At 38.3% G+C, this 24,398-nt stretch overlaps 1 protein-coding gene across 2 annotated transcripts; it reads left to right on the top strand.

The window, feature by feature from the left end:
• Positions 1-3,036: 3,036 nt before the first annotated feature.
• On the top strand, positions 3,037-22,446 carry LCA5 (lebercilin LCA5). Of its 2 annotated transcripts, XM_075145364.1 has the most exons (9): positions 3,037-3,139; positions 3,644-3,727; positions 8,371-8,754; positions 11,778-12,307; positions 13,785-13,922; positions 15,198-15,294; positions 16,450-16,595; positions 18,404-18,542; positions 20,371-22,446. In XM_075145364.1, the coding sequence occupies exons 3-9, from the start codon at positions 8,556-8,558 to the stop codon at positions 21,165-21,167; spliced, it is 2,046 nt and encodes a 681-aa protein (XP_075001465.1). In that variant the 5' UTR covers positions 3,037-3,139; positions 3,644-3,727; positions 8,371-8,555; the 3' UTR covers positions 21,168-22,446. The 2 variants fall into 2 exon arrangements, with proteins under 2 accessions (XP_075001465.1, XP_075001464.1); XM_075145363.1 differs by lacking the exon at positions 3,037-3,139 and having other exon boundaries at positions 3,419-3,727.
• Positions 22,447-24,398: the final 1,952 nt, after the last annotated feature.

The raw sequence follows: 24,398 nt of genomic DNA, 5'->3' as shown, positions 1-24,398 counted from the left end.
CAAACTACGTGACACTATGACCTGATTTAGTTTTTGAAGGTTTCCATTCTCCTTTCTGGAGCAGCCCTCCCCTCAGTTAAGCTCTGAAGCCAGGGCCGTTCCTTTCAAGCCTTCTACTTCCCCCTCCAGCTCTTGAATGAAATACTCGGTTTCAACAACCTTCTGATCCAAGCAAGCAGTTAAGACATCAGACTTGCTTTAGAGAGACAGAAGAAAACTGCAAAACATTACTTCTTGCTCAGATGATTCATGTATTTGTCCTGTCCAAGGGAATCTGAAATACCACACCATTAATCTGCACTGTATCAACTGTTACATAGAGGACAATACCTTAAATACATTACTGTACATTTTAGATTAACAAATTTCCATCAATTAATCCCTATGCTGATACTGCACAATATCTGAATTTATTCCAGTTCAGCAGCTGATTCAAGTATGTTAGCATTATTCTGGAAGGAGCAGTTGATGGAGAAGTCTGATGAGATGTCACTTGTTCTGAACAAGAGGCCTGTATTCAGTATAATTAAATACCTGTATTAAATACACATACTGCCTAAATTCAATACCTATATTACCTATATTCAATAATGATCAGTTAGTTGCTAATAAGCCCCAAATAGTTAGTCATGACAATTAGTCTATAAATTATCAACACAGAAAAGTCCCTTCCACATTTTTTAATGCTTTCTCTTGTTTTTTTTAATTGCTTTTTCTGCTTACAATTTTCCTAGCTACAGTGGGCATGGAGATGGATTATGAATCCCTTTCATCCTATTTACAGCAGCAACAGCATTTCAGATTCTGGCCTGGCTTGCTGCCAGATACAAGCAATACATTTCCTCCTGTTGCAAGCAATAAAATTATTCCGTCTTTGTTATTCTGCATTTCCCTGGATCTTTTTGAAGGACATCAATGATTCTCTGCCAGCGTTGCTGTGATGAATTATATGCTTTAGCTGTTTAGCACAAGGGTGAACTATACAAAGCCACAGGAGCATGAATTTAAAAAATTATCCACATGAGTTTTTATTGTTTTTTTTAAAACCAATTTCATAATAGTAATGCAAATATAGCAAACATATTAAGTGCAATTAGGGAGACAATCAAAATTATGAAATTCACGGACTGGTTGTTGGTTTTTTTGCATGCTTCATGCCCATTTTCTGGGATTTTAGGATCAAAAAATTAAAAGCTCCATTCAGCTTTGGAGACTCCATGTCAGGTCTATGCCTCCCAAGCGCTTCTGTGCTTTTGAAATACCTGTTCCCGACTCCTCTTCTTTCACAGGAGTTTATGCCAACATGTTTATGATTGCATTCTAGCCTACTCTTTAAATTACATTTTCAAAAAAATTAATTAAGCATATTCAGAGTTCTTGTGCACAATGTCAATTTTGAGAATCTCTCAATTCTGACTTTCATAATAATGAATTAATTTTTTTCTTTTTCCATTGAAATGGATACAATGTTTCCTCCTAAAATTCATATTCCGGGGGATGGCAATCTTTTAATTTCAAGTGCATTAAAACTGTATTTTCTCACATATTTCCTTATATTTTATTGTGAAGAAGGTGAGGTTTTTTGCCTGAAAACATCACCTTGGTTAACAAAACTGGTACCTTGTCCTGTTTCCTCCAGTTTTTTTATTTTCATTTAGTGGTCAATAGGTGTTAATTTTGAACAATTCGAACTGCAGACAGTTCTGTCGAGTGCAAATCTGTCTCCCTCTCCTGAATGTCCCATTTATGGGACATATGCCTTCCTGTGCAGGCAAGTTATAATAACTTTCATATTAAATGTTCTGGTTTATTCTACTCCACCCAAATTCTTATGTCACTTTCATCACTGTGCTATCATAACATATTCCATCAGGAAGCAAGGTAAGCAAGATCTGCTATTTGTTTCTTTTTCCCCTCCTTTCCCCAGAAAGAAGTTTGCTTGACTATATTCATTATTAAAGGTTAGCATTTGGGGGGGGAAAAAAAAAAACAGCAGCAACTTGGAGTAATAAAAGCCAAGGTTTAGAAACCCTCTTACTTCTTTGTGGAATAAAACACAACAGCCTTGTTAAATTGGACCTGCCCCTGAATTCAAGCTTATTTGCTAGCTTTACACAGTATTTTATCCCTTTGTCGGTGTAATCCATTTTGCTTTAAGTTCTGGGCTATTTTATAATTTGATACCATTCCTCTCCTTTTCTTTCCACCTGGTTTATGGGAGTTTTGCTTTTAAATGACATCACACACACAGAGCGCACATGTAGAGAGAGAGAGATGTATATATGCATAAAACCTATCATATATTGGTTATTCATCAGCTTCCCATCCTACTTAAACATTAAAGCAAAGAGTATTTTTATCCTTTTTGCTACCCTCGCTGATCAGTCATGACTCCCAGATGTTCCTCTGACCCAAAGCCTCATTTCAAACCCCAGAGGACGGTAAGTGCCCGAGGCCACCCAAGGTTTCCCTCAACCCCTCCCCTTTGGAGGGTTATGAGGGGGGTGGCTCATCACCACACGATGGATGCCAGCTCAAAGATGGACTGCTGCCTTCATCCCCTGCACTCCTGGGTGCCTCTCTGACCTTGCACTTGACACCTCCTTCGATTACACACGTGCGGCCCTATGAAACCAAGATGGCGGCGTCAGGGCAGTGGCAGTGCCTTGGAGCTGCCGGCCTCGGGGCAGGGCCTCGGGTTGGCCACCCCCGCCGGAGGCTCCCCGCGGGGCGGGGCGGGGCGGGAGCTCGGGCGGGGGGGGTCACACGGCGCAAGGCCCGGCCCGGCCTCTGCCGCCACCTTGAGCCGCCACCGAAGCATCAGGGGACACCGCCAGCGCCCGGGCGTTGAGCCCCCCTCACGCCTCCCCTGCAGCGCTTCAACCAATCGGCAGCCGGAATGTAGCCTCCCACCAATGGGGAGAGCGGTTGCCCCTCGGCCGCCGCCATCCTCCCGTACCAGTCAGCCGCCGCGCCCCGTCAAGCTGGCAGGGCGGGTAGCCAATGGCTGACGACGAGAGCCCGCCTCCTCCTCCGCCCCGTTGCTCGGGCAGCCGCTGTCAATAGCCCCCGCGCGCCGCGGCGGCCCCTTTAAGCGTAGCGTGGCAACCGCCGGCGCGTCCGCCGGACGGGCGGGCAGGTACCGCCGGCGGCGGGGCCGCTCGGGGGGCCGCGCCGGGCCGGGGCCGTCTGGGGCGACGGGGGTATCGCGGGGCGGAGGGAGGAGCCGGGGGGGGGATGCTGTTCCTCGGGGCTGGGGGGGGCTGAGAGTGGGCTCGGGCCTAGGCCTAGGCTTAGCCTCCGGGGAGGGTGTGCTCGGATCCGCAGCTGCGGATCTTACTCCCGACGTGCTAGGTGGGCCGGGCTGACCGGCTCGGTGCCGGGGCGGGCAGCGGGGACAGCGGCTGGGCCCCGGGACTCCCAGCGGCGGAGTTCGGGCGCGGAGGAGAGACTTCGTCCCGAGCACCGGCGGGTTTCAGGCAGTAGGCCTTCCGAAAAGCGGTGTACACGAATGTTCAGTCCCTTTCCTCAGAAGTCATTTATTGTAGGGTTAAATGATTGCACTTAAAATGTACTGTCACGTGTAGTCGTTAGTTGTTTTTAAAAGTGTTAATTAAGAATAATATTCGATATGCTCTTTAAGAACTTCTCCCCAGTGAAGGAAAATTGCTTTGCTTACACTTTGGGAACTGGAGAGCTGCTTTCAGGAATGGCTAAGTTCAACTAGGTAAGTCTACACACACCAGAGGTATAGGTGGAAATAGGAACGATGGCATCGGCCTCCTTGCTAGAGGATTTAGAAAGATAATCTTTTTTCTTGGTTGTAGGACTGGCCTGCGTATTACCTATTTGGACTACTGTTTCCTTATCTCTGACCTGGGACTTACTGCAACTTTTTTATTTTGAGATCTGGTGATAAAAGTAACACTAAGTATTACAGTCACAGAGCATAGATTTAATATTGGCTTTTAAAACCATATAGCATTTTAATTCCCAAAAAGCTGGTAAACCTAGAAGAAATGCGTACAGTTAAGTTAGCAGCTGCAGAAAGCTTCCTTAATAAAATATTTGTTCCTCACTAAAGCCTCATCAGTGAATACTTTTTGATGTGATACAAGTTAATTCTTTTGCTCCTCTCTTTTCTGGAAAAACTACAGTATTTAGATTTGAAAAAGATGGGTGGAGGAAAAGGAGGAAGACGAATTTCTTTTGAAGTTATCCTTTGCTCTTAAGTTCAGCACTTTAACAATTTGGATTGGTGCTTTTCTACTTGTCTGACGCTGGCTCTTTCTTGCGCTGTCCGTTTCTCAGAACAGGTGGAAAAACTGAGTGGACCGTTAGAGGTCAGCATTTGTGCTCAGGAAGTGTTATACGGTGACCAGTAAAAGCATCTAGCTTCTTCTGGTCTTAGAAGGGTATTAAGATTGAAAAGAACTTTAAAAGTTTTATGAGTCTTGCATTACAGAACTAAGCCCTGAGTGTACTGTGAGAGGAGAATTACTGGGAAATTTTCCTTTCTCTCTATTGTTTAATACCTGTAATTCAGTAGTTCAATTTCTGTTTCTGTGATTTACTTAGGAGTGATAGAGTGACAGTATTCTGTCACCAGTGCAGTTGTTTTGTGTTCTCTATTTTGTCTGTCACGTCCTTCATAGTGATGTGGAGTTTGACTGGTTTTTGTAATAATGAGCATGTTTTTAATACAAAATATGTAAATAATAGCAATAGCAGAAGTTGCTGAAATGAAGGAATATGAAATTCTGGAAAAAAAAGTTTCAGAAGTTTGTACAAGTCCCAGATTTACTTCAGCCATTCTATACTGATCTATCTTGATGCATTAGGCTTCTAAAAGCATGCATGGAGCTTTTCGGGGGAGGAGGTTGCGGTTTCGGTGGTGGTGGTGGAGCTTAGTAGATCCACTGCTGACCCACAATGTTTCACTCCTCACAAACTTATTAAATATACTGAGCAAAATAGATGTCTTTATGGACCTTACTCACACGAGTTGAACTTATTTTATTATCAACTCAAACTAGTTGGTAACAACTGAAAAGTCAATGAACCAAAGCGTTTCTTAATTAGACAGTCCTTAGGCTAACTGAAGTAAAACTGAAATATCCTAGTGATTAATTTGTTCTCAAGATAAACTCTGCATTCTTTATGTTAATCAAATTACATTATAAACTGGTGGAAAACTGAATTTGGCAAGACTTGACAGACTAAGGTTTCTTGGTTTGTATGAAAAATATGATAATATTACCAATTTATAAAACCGAAAGCCATTTGAAGATTCAGAAAATGTTTTTAGCAATTCCTTAAAGGAGCTTTTATTGGTGCACCTTTTTAAATTTGTTTTCAGTCTTTTCAAAGTACTTTCAGCGCTTTTCAAAGTACTTCCAGAACACATCAAAAATTATTGTTCATTTATGTTGCTGTATGTCAAAATGATACTTAGCAAACTATTCTCAAAAGTGGGGAATATCCAGTACAGAAGTGATGGATAATTCTAATCCTCCAGTTCTTAAAATTTGTCTGTTTTAAATACACTGAGTTATGAAAAGCATTCTTCAAAAACATTATTGCCTCTGCAGTGAACACTTGTGGGACTATAAAATAACTGATCGGCTTCAAGTCAGTAAGTGAAAGTGAGTGTTCTTGTTTTATACATATAATTGACATCTTGATGATTGAATGTAGGCATTTATGTTTTCCCTAAATGCAGTCCCATTTGTTTTTATTCGTATTTGTTTTCTTCTCAAGAAGAAGTCTGTGCTTGATGATTTCTTTCTGTCCTCCTGTGTCCTGAAGGCAGATCAGTTTGGGTGTATCTTGGCTACATCTACACTGTTGAAGATATTTGCCCCGTAGAGTAATCCCTGCCTCCACACAGGGCTAGGTTAACACCTCTGGATGTGGTGATGCCTCTAACACTGATGTGCCCACTCCAGAGGTCCAGGACCCTTCTGGATGCCACGTGTGCCCCTGTGGCCCTGGGACAAACTTGCATCCAAGTAACAGACTGGGTTGCTTGAATTCCCACCAGTTTGTTTTATTCAGTGTGCTGTTATGAGCAAAACAGGGAACACATCTGAGATGCAGAGCCAACAATTGATTGTTAGTCTAATGAAAATCTTAACGGTCTAATCAAAGACTTAGTATTAGTCCAGACCCTAACACAGTTCAAATTATATATGGTTGCAGTGATACAGGCACAAACTCTAGGACCAAACCCTTTCTGTGGTGTTATCTTCACCCACCCACTCTCCCTCTGGGACTTGACTGGCTTCATCTGGGAGGGGGAAGTCTTTACAGCAAGTCGTCAGCATCCCAAATCTTTCCCTGACAGGAGGAGGAGGATGGTGATGGTTTCTTCCTCCTTGCCTTGGGTCCATTTGGGATCATTTTTGTATGCTTGTTAACACACTATTGCTCTTTTTTCTGTTCTGTTCTATTCTATACATTGATTCATGTTTCCACGTTACATCTGGATTTACTACATGTGGTGTGTTTTACATACATTGAGTACTTGTTCTTTGTTCTATATGTAGCCTATAAAACTGGGTTTACCCAGCTCCCAAGACTGCAATATTTTTAATAACTGCATTATTTAAGAAGAAAAAAGAACAGTCGTTACTGGTCATTTGAATATTTGCAATAACTGATACCTTCCAGCATGTGTTTAGCAATCTCTAGGACAAGTGATCTCAAGTATAGCTTGTCTTCTTTCTGGGCTTTGCAGTGCAATTTTAGTTTTCATCATAATCTTCTCTGACATAAGTTTTAGACATGTAATTTATTTGGACCACTTGGAAAATATTTAGGTGCTTAAAAAACATTATTTTGGAAAGTTACTCCCTAAGTAAAGAAAACCACTGTCTTCCAAATAATTCAGAATTAATTTCCCAACAGCTTCCTAGTTTAGAAATCTGTTGGGATATTTATTCCTCTAATTCCTTCTGTATAGATTATGAGAGCAAATGGATTCCAGTCACTGGAGACAGAGTTGTGCTAACAGTGAACTGGGCCAGAAAGCTTGAATTTGTAATGAAACCTGTCTTGGCAGCTGACACTGCTGTTCTCCTTGGCTATGCAATTCTGCATGTATAGACAGTGGAATAGAAGGCCAAGAAGCGTGCTAGGTTTATTTTATTGGGAAATAATATAGTGAAAAATTTACATCTCATTCACAGGTACGTTGTATCCCTTGCAGTGTAGACGAGTTTTGGTTGAAAGCTGCTCAATTTTTTGCTTTACCATTTAGAAATGGTCTGGGAGCTTATGTCATTCAACAGGCAGAACTGATGGGCTCTGATGCAAGTCCCGTTTATTCATCCATCGGAGGCCTGATGTCCTGAAGCTGGATTGAAGGGAGATAGATGGTGAAATAAGCTTGAGAGCTCTGAAGAGTGGTGAGAGAGACAAAAGACATGGGAGGCTGAGCGTAGTCAGTAAAACACTTCCTAAACTGATGAGAAAATTCTGTTGACTGAGAAGGCGAGGAAAATTTTGGATATATTTGCTCTATTACATTCTCAGGAAGTGTCTTGAAAAATGCAAAATAAGGTGATTTTACTGCAAGATAGGGAATTTTTCAGTTTCCATCAGAAGACAGGCTACAGGAGCAGCCCTTCTTGTTTTATACCTGCTGCTGATATAATGTTTACCATATACCAGCAGTATGGTCTCTCTTATCAGATACAAAAAACCCAAAGGGCTATATTTGCATTTTCCTGTAAAGCACATGACACAAATGTTCTTGAAGCCATGAAACACTAGATACAGAGTTTGAGAGTACTTTCCAGGGCAAAAACTATGATACATGGGTACAGTCTCATTAGTGGTTAGGGACAGAATGTCCTCCAGACAAATGGGACAACTGATTTTCAAGCCCATTATTTAACATCACTGGAGTGTCAGAAATTGAGATATGGAAGATTTAGTCAAATTCTACAAATATCTCAATTCTAGTCACATGAATAAGTTGTTAATTTATTTGGTTAAAAAGTTTTAAAATATGTTTACATTATTTTCCTGAATAGCATCGAGCTTTCACTTGTGTTCTGTTTTGTTTTCCAAATGCTGCTTTTCCCTTCTCTCTAACCTGGGAGTAATTTCTTATTCTAGATTTAGCTGTGTTGATTTTCTGATTTCTCTTTTGGGGATGAAGTGCCTCAAACTACTGAGTGTAATACTAGTAGCATTCCTACAGTGATGTCTGTCACATTTAATATAAATAATAAGGCTAATGTAGCACAGCATGTGGCATAAGGTTATAGGAATCCTGAATAATTTTACAGGTTTTTTGACCTTTCTTTCTTAACTAAACAGCAAAACCATTCTCACTTTTTTCCTCTCTTTAAATTGTTACAGAAAAAATGCATTCTGAATGATAATTACTGCTTGCTGAACTGAACTGCAAAGATCTCATGCTTTGGAGATGAAGGTGATAAATCCAAGGAAATAATCCAGCTGCTGCCATTGTGACAACTGAAAGGTCCTTTGTGTCAAAATGAACACTCTTTGAGAAAAATCTGGAAAGCAGTTAAATCTGAAAAATGGGAGAAAGAGTAAGGAGCCCAGATTCTGAACATGACAGGAAATCAGATGGGGATAAAAATAGTGACTCCTATTATTCGGATGAAGATAATGCATCTCATTCATCTGGCCAGTCGCCAACACTAAGCTATCCATCTACAAGCCAAGAAAAAAGAGATCACAAAACACAAACTTCAAACAGCCTTGTGCACTACCAAGGTAGGTAGACAGCAGAAATTGCTGCTTTGTAACTACTCTAAAGAGTTAATTATCTTTGAAAGGTGAAATGAAAGTGGGAAACTACCATTATGAGAATCTACAAATAAGGTTCATGTGAATTATGCTACAGATGGCAGGTAGACTGTAACTGCTCCATAGAAAACTGAAATTAACCTCTTCCTGCATAAAGAGGATTTTTGGTGATTTTCAGAATTATTCATATTTTTCTTAACAAGTGAATGTGGCTCGTATACTAGCCTTTTGTTGAATCATGCTGATGCTCTCTTTTTGTCTTTGACAAAAAGACTTGAGACCAAAGACTCAAGGCAAGTCTTTACTATGCAGTCACTAAAAGAGAGACGATTGTTAAAATTTCTCTGACAAAATACCCCTAAAGATCTCTCTTGTGGACTAGATCTCTCTAGTTGACTAAGCTTTGCAGTGTAATACTGGGTACTTTCAAAAAAAAACAAACAAATGAAAGACCACTAATGTGGCAAGAGAGAGAAGATGTGTTTGGTGAAAGTTAGGTGCATGTGGAAATTCAAAAGAAAGTTTTTCCTGGTCCTTCCTTGAGGGTGAAATATCTCCAATTTGAGATGAAATAGCTCCACTTTGAGCTTCCTCACACACACCTCACCTACGTAAGCTGCTTTCTTGGTGGGGATCGTGGGGAAGTGAACATCCCTACAAAAAGGGAGAGAATGGTTACACAGGTCCTGGGCTGAAGTGGGGATGTGAAGCCTCTCTGCCACACTTTGACAGCCTGTTCTAAATAATGTCGTGGTTTAACCCCAGCCAGCAAAAAATAAACTCCACGCAGCCGCTCGATCACCCCCTCCCCCCCGGTGGGATGGGGGAGAGAATCGGGAGGGCACAAGTAGGAAAGCTCCCGGGTTGAGATAAAAACAGTTTATTAATGGAAATAAAACGAAGTAGAACAGTAATAATAACAATGAGAACAACAACAATAACAGAATACACAAAACACGCAATGCACAACGCAACCGCTCACCGACCGCCGACCGCGTGTCACGAACGGGACGCGAGCCCCCCCACACACCTGGTTTTTATACTGAGCATGATGTCCCATGGTATAGAATACCCCATTGGCCAGCTCGGTCCACCACCCCGGCTGTGCTCCCCCCTCCCGGTGCAAGCATCACCCAGCAACAGCCAAAGCATCAATGGGCCATCAACGCTCCTTTCACACCGAACCCAAAACATACCACACCCCCCAAGCTACTGGGAAGAAAGTTAACCCTGTCCCAGCTGGAACCAGGACAATAATAGCACACATTTTCTGGTGAAGTCAGAGCATATCCTGCCTTTCTCAAGCAAGTGCTCTATTTCATGCGTAAGTGCTGGATACCATGTGAATCATTTGGTCAACATTATGATCTAGAGTGTGCCAGAAGATCTAACCGTGAATATTGAAGTTGCCGAAGGAGCATATCTATCTCTTCAGATCCTTGACAGTGTTGTTGTCCTGGTGCAACTGGTGTTTTGCCCGAGCTTCTCTGTGTTCAGAAGTGGTATCTTCTCCATACCAGTCATGGGTTAGCTTTCTGGGAAACAAAAACTGCAGTTCCACTGTGCTATTTCATTTGGAGGGGGCAAATGCATGACTAGTTCTTTGATTACATAGCCAGAACTGAACCTAATTATTACATGACGGTATTGTGAATGTCATGGTGTTCTTGAAAGACACTATTCCCCAATTTAACTATATAGTCAAAAGTGCAAACTTGGTATTGGAGTTTTCTGTTCTGCCCTAAATGTGGAGAAATTCTTGGAAGGGGCTGGAAGTCTAGGGTTAATGGGAATTCCCTTAGTTGGTGATAGGAGTGGCATCATTCCTGCAGTGCATGTATTAGATAATCTTTTCACACCTGAATGTGACACAAGTGTTCTTTGTAAAGGAAAAAAAAACGTTCTTTTGTTTGCCCAAGCTGTGGAAAAAATTAGCATCAAGCAGAAAATGAATGAGTATTTGTGCAAAATGTTTAGAGGAAATCATAAGAAAATATTTTAAAGCTGTTATTTTTGCTGTAAAATATTCTCTGTAGAATAGAAACATGGTGAGCGCCAAAGGGGAGGAAGAATTTGCTGTGACACACTCACTGTCTGTGTATAGGTAACTGCACTGTTGCTGTATCCCAGCTTTCAAGCCTGAATTATAAGCTGCTGCTCAGTACGTTGCTTCTGAACACTCATGTACCTTAATGAATTATGCACTCTCTATATATTCAGTTATTTTAAGAGATATTTTTGGTGGATTATATGTTGCGTTCTTTGAGTGTGGCTTGAGAGGCAAATAAGATAGAAACAAAATGTTTAGCTTTCATCTATGGGGATGATAATAAAATAATAATATCAAATAGGAATGTGAGTGATGCATACTAGTAATCAAATAAGGATACTGTGTGGAAAATAACTTGTGATACAAGAATAAATTATTCAAGGGAAAACTGAATTTTCATGGGATTTATCATTTTGCTTTGCAGGCTTTTTGCATTCAGCCTTTGAAATCTGCTGTTTTGTCTGTAAGCATGGCAGCTGGATTTGAAAATACTACTGCATTTGTCTGAGAGAATTACATCTTGCATAATACATAACTAGCAACAATTAGCTGAGCGTTAGCCATTTTAAAAGCATCTGATAATATTGTATGCATGACTACAGTATTTCTAAAACATTTTAATAAACATCATCAAATATTAACAAAATGTGAATGTTATTTCTGATATGATTTGCAGATGATTACTTTACATTGGTCCTATATTGATGGCTGCAAATATTACCTCTTACAGTATATCGCAAACATAAATCTCCATTTTTTTTAATCTATCAAAAGGCATAAGTCTATCATATGTATGTCTTTTATTGTCTGGTTTGAAAGCTGCAGTCTCTGCTAAGTATTGTAAAATTGTTTCAGGCAGCGCTTCATACCAAGAAGGATGTCCGAATAGACAAATTGCATTGTCTTATAGTAAACATGCTTTTTATTTTTCCTTTCTTAGCCACAAAGAAATTGGGTTCCAAATATGCACCAAGCAAAAGAGGGACGCGGTGGGGTTTCCGTTCTCAGAGCCTCACTAGGGATTCTCCTGCAAAAGATATAGATCTTGTTACAAAAAGAGTTCTTTCTGCTAGGCTGCTGAAAATCAATGAGCTCCGAAATGAACTGACTGAACTCCACATCAAACTAGATGAACTGCAGAAGGAAAATAGGGCACTGAAGAGGCTTCAGCACAGGCAGGAGAAAGCCTTGAATAAGTTTGAAGATACAGAAAACGAAATCTCTCAGCTCCTTGCTCGGCACAACAATGAGATTAGAATATTAAGGGAGCGCCTACGAAAATCTCAAGAGAGAGAACGTGCGACTGAGAGACGGCTGAAAGATTCGGAAGATGAACTGTACAGAACAAAAACTGTCTTGCAGAAACTGAAAAAGCTATCTGCAGATAAGCACCTTGCCGAAAGAGATGACCTGGCAAAGAAACTAGCCTATGCAGAGAGCAGGCTAGAGGACAGTGAAAAAAGAATTAAGGTGAGATTACTTTCTTTTCGTAAGAAATTCTGGTACAGGTATTTCTTACCATAATGAGCTTCATGAATTGTATTTTTTCACAGTTGTGGAGCAAATAGAAAATCATTCTTTTTCTTTTTACACAATAAGTAGCATCAAGTAAATTATTTCCAAGGTGATTATGTAGTTACATACTTGGTAGTTGTGCATGCAAATTTCTGTTTACAAATTAAGTTTATTTTGTCAGAATATATGCTGTGGACTTGTGCTTTTAAGTGTTTTTATAACTAGTATTAACGTTTCAGAAATGCATGCAACTATAATACAACTTTATGCAATGTAATTTATCCTCTTGGAGGGGAAGCATTTGTTAAAAATTTTCTGTGTATTTAGGGAACTGCATACTAAAATTCTAAAAAACATGTATGTAGTAATTCTTTTTCAGTTTTGTGAACTGCATTCACACAGTGCTTGATTGTCCACTATTCTGCACATCTGAGAGCTGAGCTGAACAAAATCACAGCAATTTTTTTTAATACCAAAATGAGCTTTAGAACATTTTATGGGTATCCATTTTAAGAATTTTGTGCAATATATTTTAATTTTGTTCAGCAAAAACGTTTACATTTTTTGTAAACGTGTAAAAACTCATCTTATTTAAAAATAATTGTGTTAACACTATTAAACTGTTGGTAGTTGTATGCAATACTATTTTTAGCTGAAATTACGTTTATCATTAAAATGGTGTTAACGTTTGGTGTCTATATCAGTAATTAAACCTAAATTACATTTCAGAGATAATAGATCTGGAAATCCAAAGGATTAAGCTGGAAACTAAACTTTCATAAAATAAATCCCAAAATACCGATATATAAACTGCTGAGTTACCCAAATCACCTTATCCTGTAGTGTCACCATCTGGCATCTGTAGTTTTACGATCAGGTATTTCAGCATTTGTAGTACTGGATAATGTTAAAGTGAGTCATGCTCTAAAAAGTAAGGGATTTTCTTCTACTTTTTTTTCCTTCTCTCATCATACCGGTTCACTTAAAACAGCTATTGCAAGGCGAGGGTATGTAAATGAAATCACAATCACAAATTTGTTTCTAGTGGAAAGGTTAAAAATTATTTCTTGTCTTCTTCCTTCTAAACCTGTACTTTCAGGGAGGTATTCTGTTTCTTAACCATCAGTTTGAGATTTGTCTTAAGAGATCTGGAGGTCCACTGTGCCAAGAGCCTTACAGAAAGTAGTGTGTGTTTCCATTATGTCCTCAAGTCACCTCTCAATACTCCAGAAGGATGAGCTGCAGCATCTGCAGGTGCTCTGTCTGCCCCCTCAAAGTTAGGATTAAGGGTTTAAATGTTTTCAGTGTTACAGCAGTGGTGGAGCCGCTATCTGAAACCAAGATGCTGGTTTACTGTAATTTTACTTAAGTAATTTGACTATAAAAAAAGTACTTCGGTTATTAAAAAAATGTGATTTTGTTTTAATTGAAGGATCTGGAAAAAAATCTTGAATTAAGTGGTAGCAGTTTTCAACGAGAGTTACATTCAAAGAAAAAAAAGATGTATGAGGCTCAAGAAGAAAACAGAGTTCTCCAAGAAGAGCTTCATCAACTAAATCAGAAGCTGAAGGTAAAATGTGAAGCAATACAAGTTGCTAACCATGTTCTGGCATTTTATCTTTGGAAGTATCTGTAATCAGGTTTGAATAGTTTACCAGTGACTGCACTCTCTGATGTGTACTTAATTATATACCACATGTGAGTTCTTTTCCTGCTTTAAATTGAAATGTTCTGTGCTCTGACCCTACAGTGTTTATAACAGGAATGTCTCTACGTTAATCATTATTGTTAGCGCTAGTTAAGAAAAGCAAGATCAAGTACATAGCCAAGCATTGCAATTAAACCACAAGATCTACTGGAAAATTAGGTTTTGAAGGCTTGATTTTTAAAAATAAATCTGCAGGTATATACAGTACTTTATGTTCTTAATGTACTTGCATTACAGTAGGTTTGTGTAAAGATTAATTTCATGTATTTGTGATATCCACGTGTGTTGCTAAATTTGTGCAAAGGTTTATTTGCATCCCTCCACCCCGTCGTTGCCCAAATTCTAAATTTAAGGACTGAAAATATTGTTATGTTCTACCTAGTCAGTTTATCTTTAGGAAAAAAAATTAAATAAGACTTGAGCTAAAGTAACTAGTTTCTAGGAGAATTTCCTTGAAACCCCAAGTCTCAAACATACTTTTATAATGGAGATGCACCAGTTTACCACCTTACTAGCTATCAAGCAAATAGCAATACCGGTAGTAACTCAAAAACTTACTTGTTTAGAGTAAGTGTTTTAAGCTTGATTTGTTAGTGGAGAGTTTTGAAAATATTTTCATTATCAGATGATTTCTGATAATTCACTGTTCATTTCTGTATTTTATTCAAAAAATGTCATGAAAGAAGAATATGTCTCTACCTCTATGATGCGGTGGGCCTCTGCTTCGCGGTACTGACGTGCTCTGTGACAAGTAACATTGCTAGCATTGAAATGTTTGACTGTTTACAATACTGAAAATTCAGTTGTGCAGTCTGTACATACATTGTAAGTTTTATTCAAGTTTATGGAAACATTGGCATTTAATTTAATTTTCATTGCAGAGATGCTGTTTTGTTTTTTTTTTTTTCAGAATATTTCTCTAATGAGTTTTTTTGGGGGAAAGTTCTATCTGCTTTTTTATAGCATAAGCAAAGTTAGGAATGTGATTGTTGTCCTTAAAACATTGGATGTAACTATTGATTACTTTACTCTGTTTCTATTTACAACATGTATTTTTAGTTTAATTTACAGCTTTGCTAATGACTAGTAAATGAAACATTAGTAACTCATTATTATATCTACCTCTTTCATTCACAGGAAAAAGAAAGAGAACTTGAAGCAAAAAATATATATGCTAATCGTATGTTGAAGCTATCACCAAGAAAAGACATGGATATTACACAAAAAAAAAGAGGTAACTGATATAAAGTAATAAAGGCAGGAAAATTAATAGCGACACTTTTAAATTACGCTGCTAGGTTATATCATTCAGCCATTTATTGTTTGACCCTACCACTGCTTGTTCAAGAACATTTACTTTTTTGCTGCTTTCAACACAGCACTGGTTACAAAGAAGGGCACATTTTTTGTTTGACTATTCTGTAACTGCAGCAGAACCAAAACCCAGAACTTCATCAAAGAGCATTCATAACTCCTTTCATACCAGATGTTCCTGGGTGAAGGAGGAGGGGAAGATTGCTTAGTAAATTCTCTAACAGATCATAGATAATGTCTACATGACAATAAGTTTGAGAGGCTTTAAAAATATTTAAGTTCACTGCTGAATGAATATTTTGGTGATGTTTTTTATTTATTTTTTACTAAGTCAAATTTACTCTCTGTCAGATGAGCTGCACTCTTTTTTTCCTCAAAGAGTTACATATGTCCTAGAAAATAATCTTCTAAAAGTATCAGTGCAGTGATTTCTTCTGGTGTGACAAGGCAGCCTCAAACCTTATGCTACCCATGTAAATATGTGTGTATACATGTGTGTCTGTATGTGTACTTAGACTATTTTCACTGGATCAGTAGAATCTGTCAGAAGAAGCAGGAATTTATGGGACTGTTTTAAATATTTAATGCCAGCATTTCAAACAGTTTGTCTACTGCTCATTTTATTATAGATACTCTACTATTATTCCATTTTAGGTTCAGATTCTTAAAAACATCATTCCATAGAGATAAGCGTATGTGTTGCAGAGATGCAAATAAGTGAATTTTAATTTTATGAGTTTGCTTCTCTACATGTAGCTTCTGTGACAAGCAGTAAGATGAGTGAGATATTTTGTGGGAATTTTTTAACAAATATTCGGTATACTGTAATGACTTTATAAGTAGATTTAAGGTGAGGTTATTTTAAAATTTTTTTTCAGTAGAAGATTTGCATGCAATTTTTTTTTAATTAGCTTTTCCAGATCCTGAAAACAACGGTGTGAAACTTGTCAATACTTTCCACTTCCGTTGGCTCCGATACAGCCTGTTTGCTGCAAATCATTAAAAATGAGAGATGGGTATATAGTGGGATATTTTCAAGTGAAAACATGATTTAATTAGTTTGTATTTTCTACAGCCAACAACCAAAATATTAAAAAAGGAGCACAGCTCACAAAAGGTGTACAGACCAGTGGATACTTCTCACCAGTAGAATTTCTTCCAGAATCAGAACTTGTCTGTGGTGACACACTAAACAAGAAAGACGGGATTCTTCCTAAAATAGTGAGTTCCATAAAAATTTGAGACTTGCTCCAGATAACTCGTCTATCAGACTGAATGTTTAATTCAGAGCTTATATTTTAGAAAATATGTGTAAATACAAATATAAATATCTAGAAAATATAATTTAGATAACATTCTGATCTTCAAGAGAAACTCTGCACTTCCAGAAATATCATACTCCATTTTCGTGACACTTAGTTCATCATATTCTTACTGATACTGATAACCATTAGCTCAATTTGTTTCTTTTTCTGCCACTGTCATTTCTTTGAATTTTTTAAGACTTCATTTTGGTTTTCTTCCCTTTTTTTTATTTCTAATGCTTATTTGAGCAATCTGTTGTAACAGTGCTGGCTGCCTTGTCTGTCTTTTTGCTTTGGTCTTAATTACGGTTTCTTTTACTTTCCAGATTTATTTCACAATGCATTAATCTAACACTTCCTCTTATTGTCATAGTGCTGGTATTTCTTCTGTCGTTTTCCCAGCTTTGTGAACATGGTTGGATTTTTTTGTTTTTCCATTTCCCTTTTTATTATAAAATTGCTAATACTTTTGTGACCTCAGGCTAAAATCAAAGAGATTTGTAAGGTATCAGAATGACACAGATTCTGGTACAAATTGTTCAAATGCTGATTACATAAAGCTAGGACTATTTGTCAGAAATAATGAACTGATGATGATCTTGGCTAGGACTGAAGCTTTTTCATGGCTGTTTCATTTGTATGTTTTCTCTTCCAGAATGCTTTCTGTAAGTATGGGTGTAGTTTAATGTATGCATTCTTCCAGCATATACTTCAGTGTGTGAGTTACAGAACTGCACAGTTGGTACAAGTGCAGCTCATGGAGTCCAGCTATATGTTATCTTACAAACCTCTCTAGTTTGTGTATGGCTATAGATTTCATCAGTTTTCTAAGTCAAGCATTTTAAATACTTCGCCACCATCTCTTTATGAAGTTTTTTTTTTCTTTAATATAATAATGATAATCTTGTACATGAAGGGGAAATACTTGAAGTTGTTTTGGCTAATAGTCATATTTTCTTTGTTCATTAAGTTTCTCTTATTTCTCTTAGAAGTGTATTTTAATCTAGAAACTTATTTTACTCCAAAATAAGCACAAGCTACAAAGTTAGCATCCAAACGTTGGATTACGCTGGCTTTCTCTTCACTTCATTGCCACTACTTTTCTGTGTTAGTGATTTTTACTGCTGATATTAATATCTTTTCTGCAGGTTCTTTCCTTTTAAATGTGTATGTATACTCACTAGCTGAATTTTTCAGCCAAGATTAAACCTTTCTCTTTCACTGTTTGTTACTTAATACTCCATAACTTTTAGTACCATTGTGAAACTGTCTGAATCTACAACCCCCTCACTTGAGTAAAAAGATCGGATTGTGGAAATGGAGGGTAACTAATTACTTGCTTGTTAAAAGAATAAGGTGGTGGGGTCTGGTCTTCTGTTAAAGTCCTTGAAAAGGACAACTTCTGACTTCTGAAGAGAACTACCGCAACACAGTGGTAAATTTGCTTTATGACATTGGAGCTGCAACTTTCCTGAAATGTGTAATACAGAATAGAGTTGATTGTCTGTTCATTTTGTTTCAGGTGCATAAAACTATGTTAGAGGTGATAAGATTTTAGGGCCAGACCCCTGGGTTGTCAAAGCTGGTTTGGTTTAGATGACTTGCTTGTTTTTATGTTTAGCAGTAAGAATGTGATCCCAGAATGACATAGAAGTTCATATGATTTTGTTTGTTTTATTGATTATTTTTCCCTATTAGTTTCAGTTTTGTATTAATTTATTTCAGGAAAAAGAAACTCAAGACAAAGAATGGCAAGAGCAAATAGACCTCCTAAGACAAGACCAAGACAGGGAAAGGGAAGAGAAACTGAAACGTTTTCAGGAAATACAGGCTTTAGAGGAGAGGGTTCAAAAACTACATGATGGTAAGGAAGCGGGCAGCTGAAGGCTGAAAAATGCGCCATAGAATACTAATCAAGTGAGGCTGCTAGTTTCTTGTGAGAAGAGCAAAATGATTTTGCAGAGATCACTACAGTGGAAAATTATTTTCAGTTATATTATGCAAGGAGAATCAGAAAGAAATACGGGATATAGAATAATCTGTGCCCTGTACTCAGCTGTGATTAAGTATGCAGCAGCAATAAATGCTGTCTATGAGAAAGTATTGAAGCCTGAGAGATTTTGCTTTATAAAACAAGGATGACATAGCAGGTAAATGCTGATATTATCTCTGACTTGCTAGATATTATTGAGGTAGGCAGTAGATTTTTACTATTGTAGAACAAATCTGCTTTCCTTAATATGGCCTGTTTTTTCAGTACATACCTGCTTCACTTGTGTCATTTTTGAGAGAAATTGTAGTTTCTCTTTTCAAGCGTGGTTATCTGAATCATTTGGTGTGGCTATTTGAGAAATGCCAGTTCATATCGTTATATTTTAATGTTGCTTTTTTATTCATTTGGTTTTCACAACATCTTAATGACTTACATTCATAAGTCTCTTAAAGTATTTTAGATGGATTGCATCCTGTCATGTTAAAATACTCTTTCAGTGATTACAGTTAATGAACAGTAACACTTATTCTAGATGACAAGGAAGAATTCTGAAAATCTATAGCTGCTTTCAAAGGTAAATTCTGTGTAGAATCTTATACCTCCACTGGCATCAGTGCACAACTTACATAAGCCAAGAATCTGCTCTGTAATGTCTCTAAAGATGATCTGACCACCTTACCCATCTTACAGTATAAGTTGATATTTCCCGCATCTTACATACAGAAAGGTAGCTCCTTCCTTAACTTGGTGTAATGATATGCTACTGAAAAACTATATATATTAAATATATTAAGTGAACTATTGCAGTTATTTCTGTAAGCTTGATCTGAAGTACAATAGGTAACATGGAACTTTGTGAAAACATCAGTCAGAAATTTGAATAGTGTTCAAAGGGGAATGCCAGTATATTGAAGGGGCCCAGTAGTCATATTCAACTTTTGGCCAAACACACATCTGTTGTCTTGATAGAAAAATATTTTGAAGAGAGAAATATTTGCGAAGCCTCCTTTTTTTTGTACACATAAGTATTTGCAGGTTCTATCTAGAAGTTTATTACTGTTTTGCACCTTTGATGTCTCTTTATAGCTATGCAAACTGACATTTGGTATTTGCACAGACACTCTCATTGAGTTCAGGTGATGATGCACAGAACGCTTGTGTAAAGGTTTTTTCTGTATGCAGCAGATGCAGTATATTTTAAATCATTCACTACTTGAAACCAGTAATGGCTCCTATGACTTTGTGGCCTGATAGCTTCACAGGAGTAGTTCCCTTTATGGGAAAAAAAACCCAAACATATATCCCAGAACCATCCTAATGTCAGTGGTGCTGACAAAGAAAAATACAGTACTGTGCAAGTCAGAACTATTAAAATCAGTGATGTTGTATTCATTTTCATTCAAACCCGGGAAATGGGAAGGCAATTGGCAGAAATTAAATTCCTCTGAAAATTCTAAAACGTGGATAATGTCCTAATCCCTTTGGAAGATGACAGTAAACTTTTATATCTTAGCAGAGAACCTGGTGTGAATTTAGTTGTAATTTTTGAAGAATTGATTTTTGCAATAGGAAAACCACGTTATGCATAGAAGAGCATATTAAAAACTCAATGGCTTTTGCTTGCATTATTTTCAAAATATTCTTTTAAAGGCATTTTAAAACTAAAACATTTTAAATAATGTTTAAACATTTCCTGCAGAGTGGGAAAGAGAAGAATATGACAAAATGAAAAAAGAAAGCGGCTTTTTATTGGATAAAGAAGAGAAAACAAAGATGGAGACAGAAATCCACAAAGCCGAGGTAGAGAGAGAAAGCACTGAAATGCTGGAAGAGCGGCGAAAAAGAGAGTTCCTGCTTGCTAAAATGCAAGAAATTGATAGAGAAACTCAAAATGTAATGAAACCTGCTTCCCAAGCACCACTCATAAATACAGCAAGAAAATCTGATTCCCTGGAGAAAAAAGAAAAAACTAATCAATTCTTTGAGATTTCCGGGAAGGTTACTAATGGATTTCCTGTAGATGACAGCCAGGATGATGCTGCAAGAGCACAAGGACAGAAGCAACAAAATCTAAGGACTGTAGATTTAAGTAGTGAGTTAACATTTGGTAGTTATGTACCTTCCTTTGGGAAGGCATCAGGGAGACCGAGTTGGCTTACTCAAAAAAGTGACAACTTAGAAGAAAATGTTAAGGAAAATGCAGATTTCAGTAATAAGAAAGAAAAGAAGTCCAATTTAATGGAACAACTCTTTGGAAGCAGTGCCGGTACCATCCTCCTTTCTAAAAATAATGATGCAACACCTTTTGACATAGATTGGGACTCTAGTAATACTCTTCTCGATAAAAACAGTAAAGTCAAAGTAAAAGAAGACAACGAGCTTTTTCCTGAAGGAAGAAACCTAAACAGACACCGTTTGCAACACATTACAAGCAAGCCAGGAGTTAAGACCCTTGGTTCTTTAGAAGATGAAATTGAAGAAGTAATCTTACAATGATCATATTTTTATATGTTTCATATGTAAATACAAAAAAATATTTTCATGTAATATTTATTAGATATAGATTTGAAACATTTCAGATATATTGTAAAGCCTTATGAAGGAATAATTTACATAAATGGGTATATGTATAGAGGAAAGATGCACTTTGATAGAACAGCCTAACCTATATGCAGGAAATTTCTTCTAAAATGTAATACCCGAATACAGACCTTGGAGATCTGGCAGGGACTCTTTTGGCAGAAAGACAGGGAAGGTGTCCTGAGGGACTTTTGATAGATGAGATAGGCGCTGGCTGGCTGCTTCAGTCAATCAGAGGAGATGCTTTTGCCCCAACTTGGGCTCCAGACCAATTGTCACCGTTGCCACGTGGCACCATCTGGCTTGAGCAGCTGCGGCTCAGGGTCCGAAAGGCTCGGTAGCGCAGCGCTGGTAGGGATACCATAGGAATGGAAGGACTTGCAGAGGCTCACGCTCGCTTGTGCCCTTCGCTCACGCTCTCTCACACGTCATGCTCCCTCTCACTCCTCTCTTGTGCGCTCGCTCTCTTCCCACCTCATCCTTTTCTCTCTCTCACTCTTTCCCTTTGCTTGCTCTTACCCTCTCTCTCTTGCCGTTGCTCTCTAAATTTTTGAGATTTACTGACGTGTAATGGTATGTCAAGTAAAATTATACTTCTCACAAGGGAGCATTATAATATATTGCAGAATGAGTTGGCTAAGAAGTCAACAAGCTTTTGCGTGGCAGCCCTGGCATTCAGGGCAGCTACCAGATGTGCATCTCTGGCTAGCCAGCATAGGAAGTGTTGGGGGTTTTTTACCTGTAGGGTGCTCACAGTACGCTGCTTTTCATTTGGAGTACTTCTTTTAGGCCTCAGATATTTTCTTTCTCAGGCATTTGGAGAGCCTCTTAACTACGTCGTGAGAAGGCATGTGTAACATCAGTGTCACAGAATGGATAGAAGAGATGTACCTAGCACAAAGGCTCAGGTAGAAAAAGAATATTCTACACTGCAATCATGTTATCTCAGAAGAACATCAACAGAAACACAATTAACTCAGGAACAGCTGATCTTTCTTCTGCATACATTTTCTATGGACCTTACTACCAAATTTGTCTAACTCTTCTCATATATTCAGGTTATATTTATTATATAATGCTATTTTTTGTAATTTCTGCATTTTCTATGTAAAATTCCAATCATTACTAAGTCTTTTTTTAACAAAATGGTTTTGTTAAGTGAGTTGAGTAAAATTTTTGTGTGTAGATCATCTCTAACACAAAGTTCTGACGTTTTATATCATGCTATTGATACTGGTGGGGGGAGGGAGGGTTGGTAGTAACGTTGCTAGTGATGTAATTCACTGCATGGTGCCATGTACACAAATTAAAGAAGGAGGCAATAAAGGATTTAGCAGAGGCATTCCAGAAAATAAGCTGATGGTCATTCCTCACTGGAACAACAGATTTTGAAATACCTCTCTGATATGCTCCCTATGAGCCTGATTCAAAACCTACTAAAATAGAAAGAAGAATTCTCATGATTTCAAGATGCTTTGCAGCAAGATTTCTCTGAACACAATGGCTCTTCTGAAAAGAAAGGCTGGTGTCTGCACATAACTTTGCTTGCTCTCCTATTCAGAAAGAAAATTAGTCACAGATCCAGACCCAGTGTGTGGGACTGTTCTCACTAGGCACCCTGTAGTGAAGAGCAACTCATGTTCACCTGCTTGCTTACAATCCCAATTATATTGATTATAATATTACAGAATTCAGCTGATTCATTTTGCTTGCAAATGGTCAGAATATCAGGGCAATTCTGACTCGTAAAAGTGAATTTAACTGTCTGTGTTACTCTTCCGCAATGACTTCTTTGGGGTCATACTGTGTTGTAAGAGGTAGGAGAAGTCTGCAGGTAAACACTGTGGGTGTTTCTGAGTAGATGGATATTTGTCTTAACTTTCTTGTCTTAATTGTGGATGACAGCTACCCTTCTAGAAGAAGGTGCTTTGCTCCTGAAGATACTGCTGGGGTGGGTTGTTTATTTTTCTTTCCTGTGATTGAGGATTCTAAGGCATAAAACAATGATGGAGCTGCTGTGGTTATTAAGGATCATGTACTGTATGGAGGGTTGTTTTTTGTTTCTTTGCAAGTCAACCCGTTAACGTCTGGCAACTGATGTGCCCTGCTATTTCAATTACAAATGTATAGTTTCTAAGCTGTTTCATATTATCAGCCCCTTCTTAAGTTCACAAATGTTCACATCCTGTTACCAGACTCTTCCTGAAGCAAACACCGCGGTGACTTGCACAAAAAAAAGTTGTATCTGCATTAGGAAGGTGAAAATAAATTAATCTGCTGGGGACAGTATCACAGGTATAGTTTCCCTTTTCCCCTCATTGCTCTGTATCTTTACAGCTGGTTCACTTTTCTTGCTACACTTTCCAGTTTGAGTTACTTGTGTGCAATTACCATTACAGTTAAAACGTATAAAGCCAGTGCTTTGAGAGGGAATCTTCTGTTTGTGGGGGACAAGCTTTGGGTCCTTCTAACATCTCTAAGCAGTGTTTCTGCTGTTGGGTAATAGTTTTCTACTGACGGGAAGCAACTTTTGCAAGGCCTTAAAAGGGTCTTTGGACCTTACGATTGGGCACATTGATCCCCTGTAGTCCTCTTGACCCCTGGACTCAACTACTGTATCCAGATAGTCTCGATGTTGCTTTTAGTGGTGGCAGTGTTCAATAGCACTAGATTGACTGCAAAAGAATCCATTTTTTGCCGTAAAAAGTAGGTCACAAATGCTTTGATGATGATTTGTGTATGATTTGATGTTTATGTCCGGTTGTGGATTCTGTTTGTTAGGTGTTCAGATTGTGTGGCTGTTACATCTGTTGTGTTTTGCTTTCCTTCTGAACCACCAAAGATGATGGGAGAAATTCCTCCATTCTAACAAGAAAAGATCGTTAAAGCTTGATTAACTGTTTTAGTGGAATATTCAGGGAGATGGTTACTGCCCCAAGCAAACTGGTCTTGTCATTCTGATCCCCAGGAGAGTGGTCATCAAACAAAAGTGTTTGAGGAGCATCTGATGAAGGTGGTCAGGTGTCAGGGCTCGCCTGACAGAGAAAACAGGAAGTTTAAGAAGAAGAATAAAGATTTTTCTCTTTGAGTGAGGAGATGAACAGGGGGGCAGGGGGGGAGGGGTGAGTAGATCTTCTGTAGTCCAGG

This window comes from Calonectris borealis, chromosome 3, assembly GCF_964195595.1.
Source record: "Calonectris borealis chromosome 3, bCalBor7.hap1.2, whole genome shotgun sequence".
Classification (NCBI taxonomy): Eukaryota; Metazoa; Chordata; class Aves; order Procellariiformes; family Procellariidae; genus Calonectris; species Calonectris borealis.
This window is presented reverse-complemented; position numbering and strand designations above follow the sequence as displayed.

Coding starts and splice junctions, on each gene's coding strand:
- LCA5 (XM_075145364.1), top strand. CDS start 8,556: ATGGGAGAAAGAGTAAGGAGCCCAGATTCTGAACATGACAGGAAATCA. Junction 13,923..15,197: donor AACTAAATCAGAAGCTGAAG/GTAAAATGTGAA, acceptor TTTCATTCACAG/GAAAAAGAAAGAGAACTTGA. Junction 16,596..18,403: donor ACGGGATTCTTCCTAAAATA/GTGAGTTCCATA, acceptor AATTTATTTCAG/GAAAAAGAAACTCAAGACAA.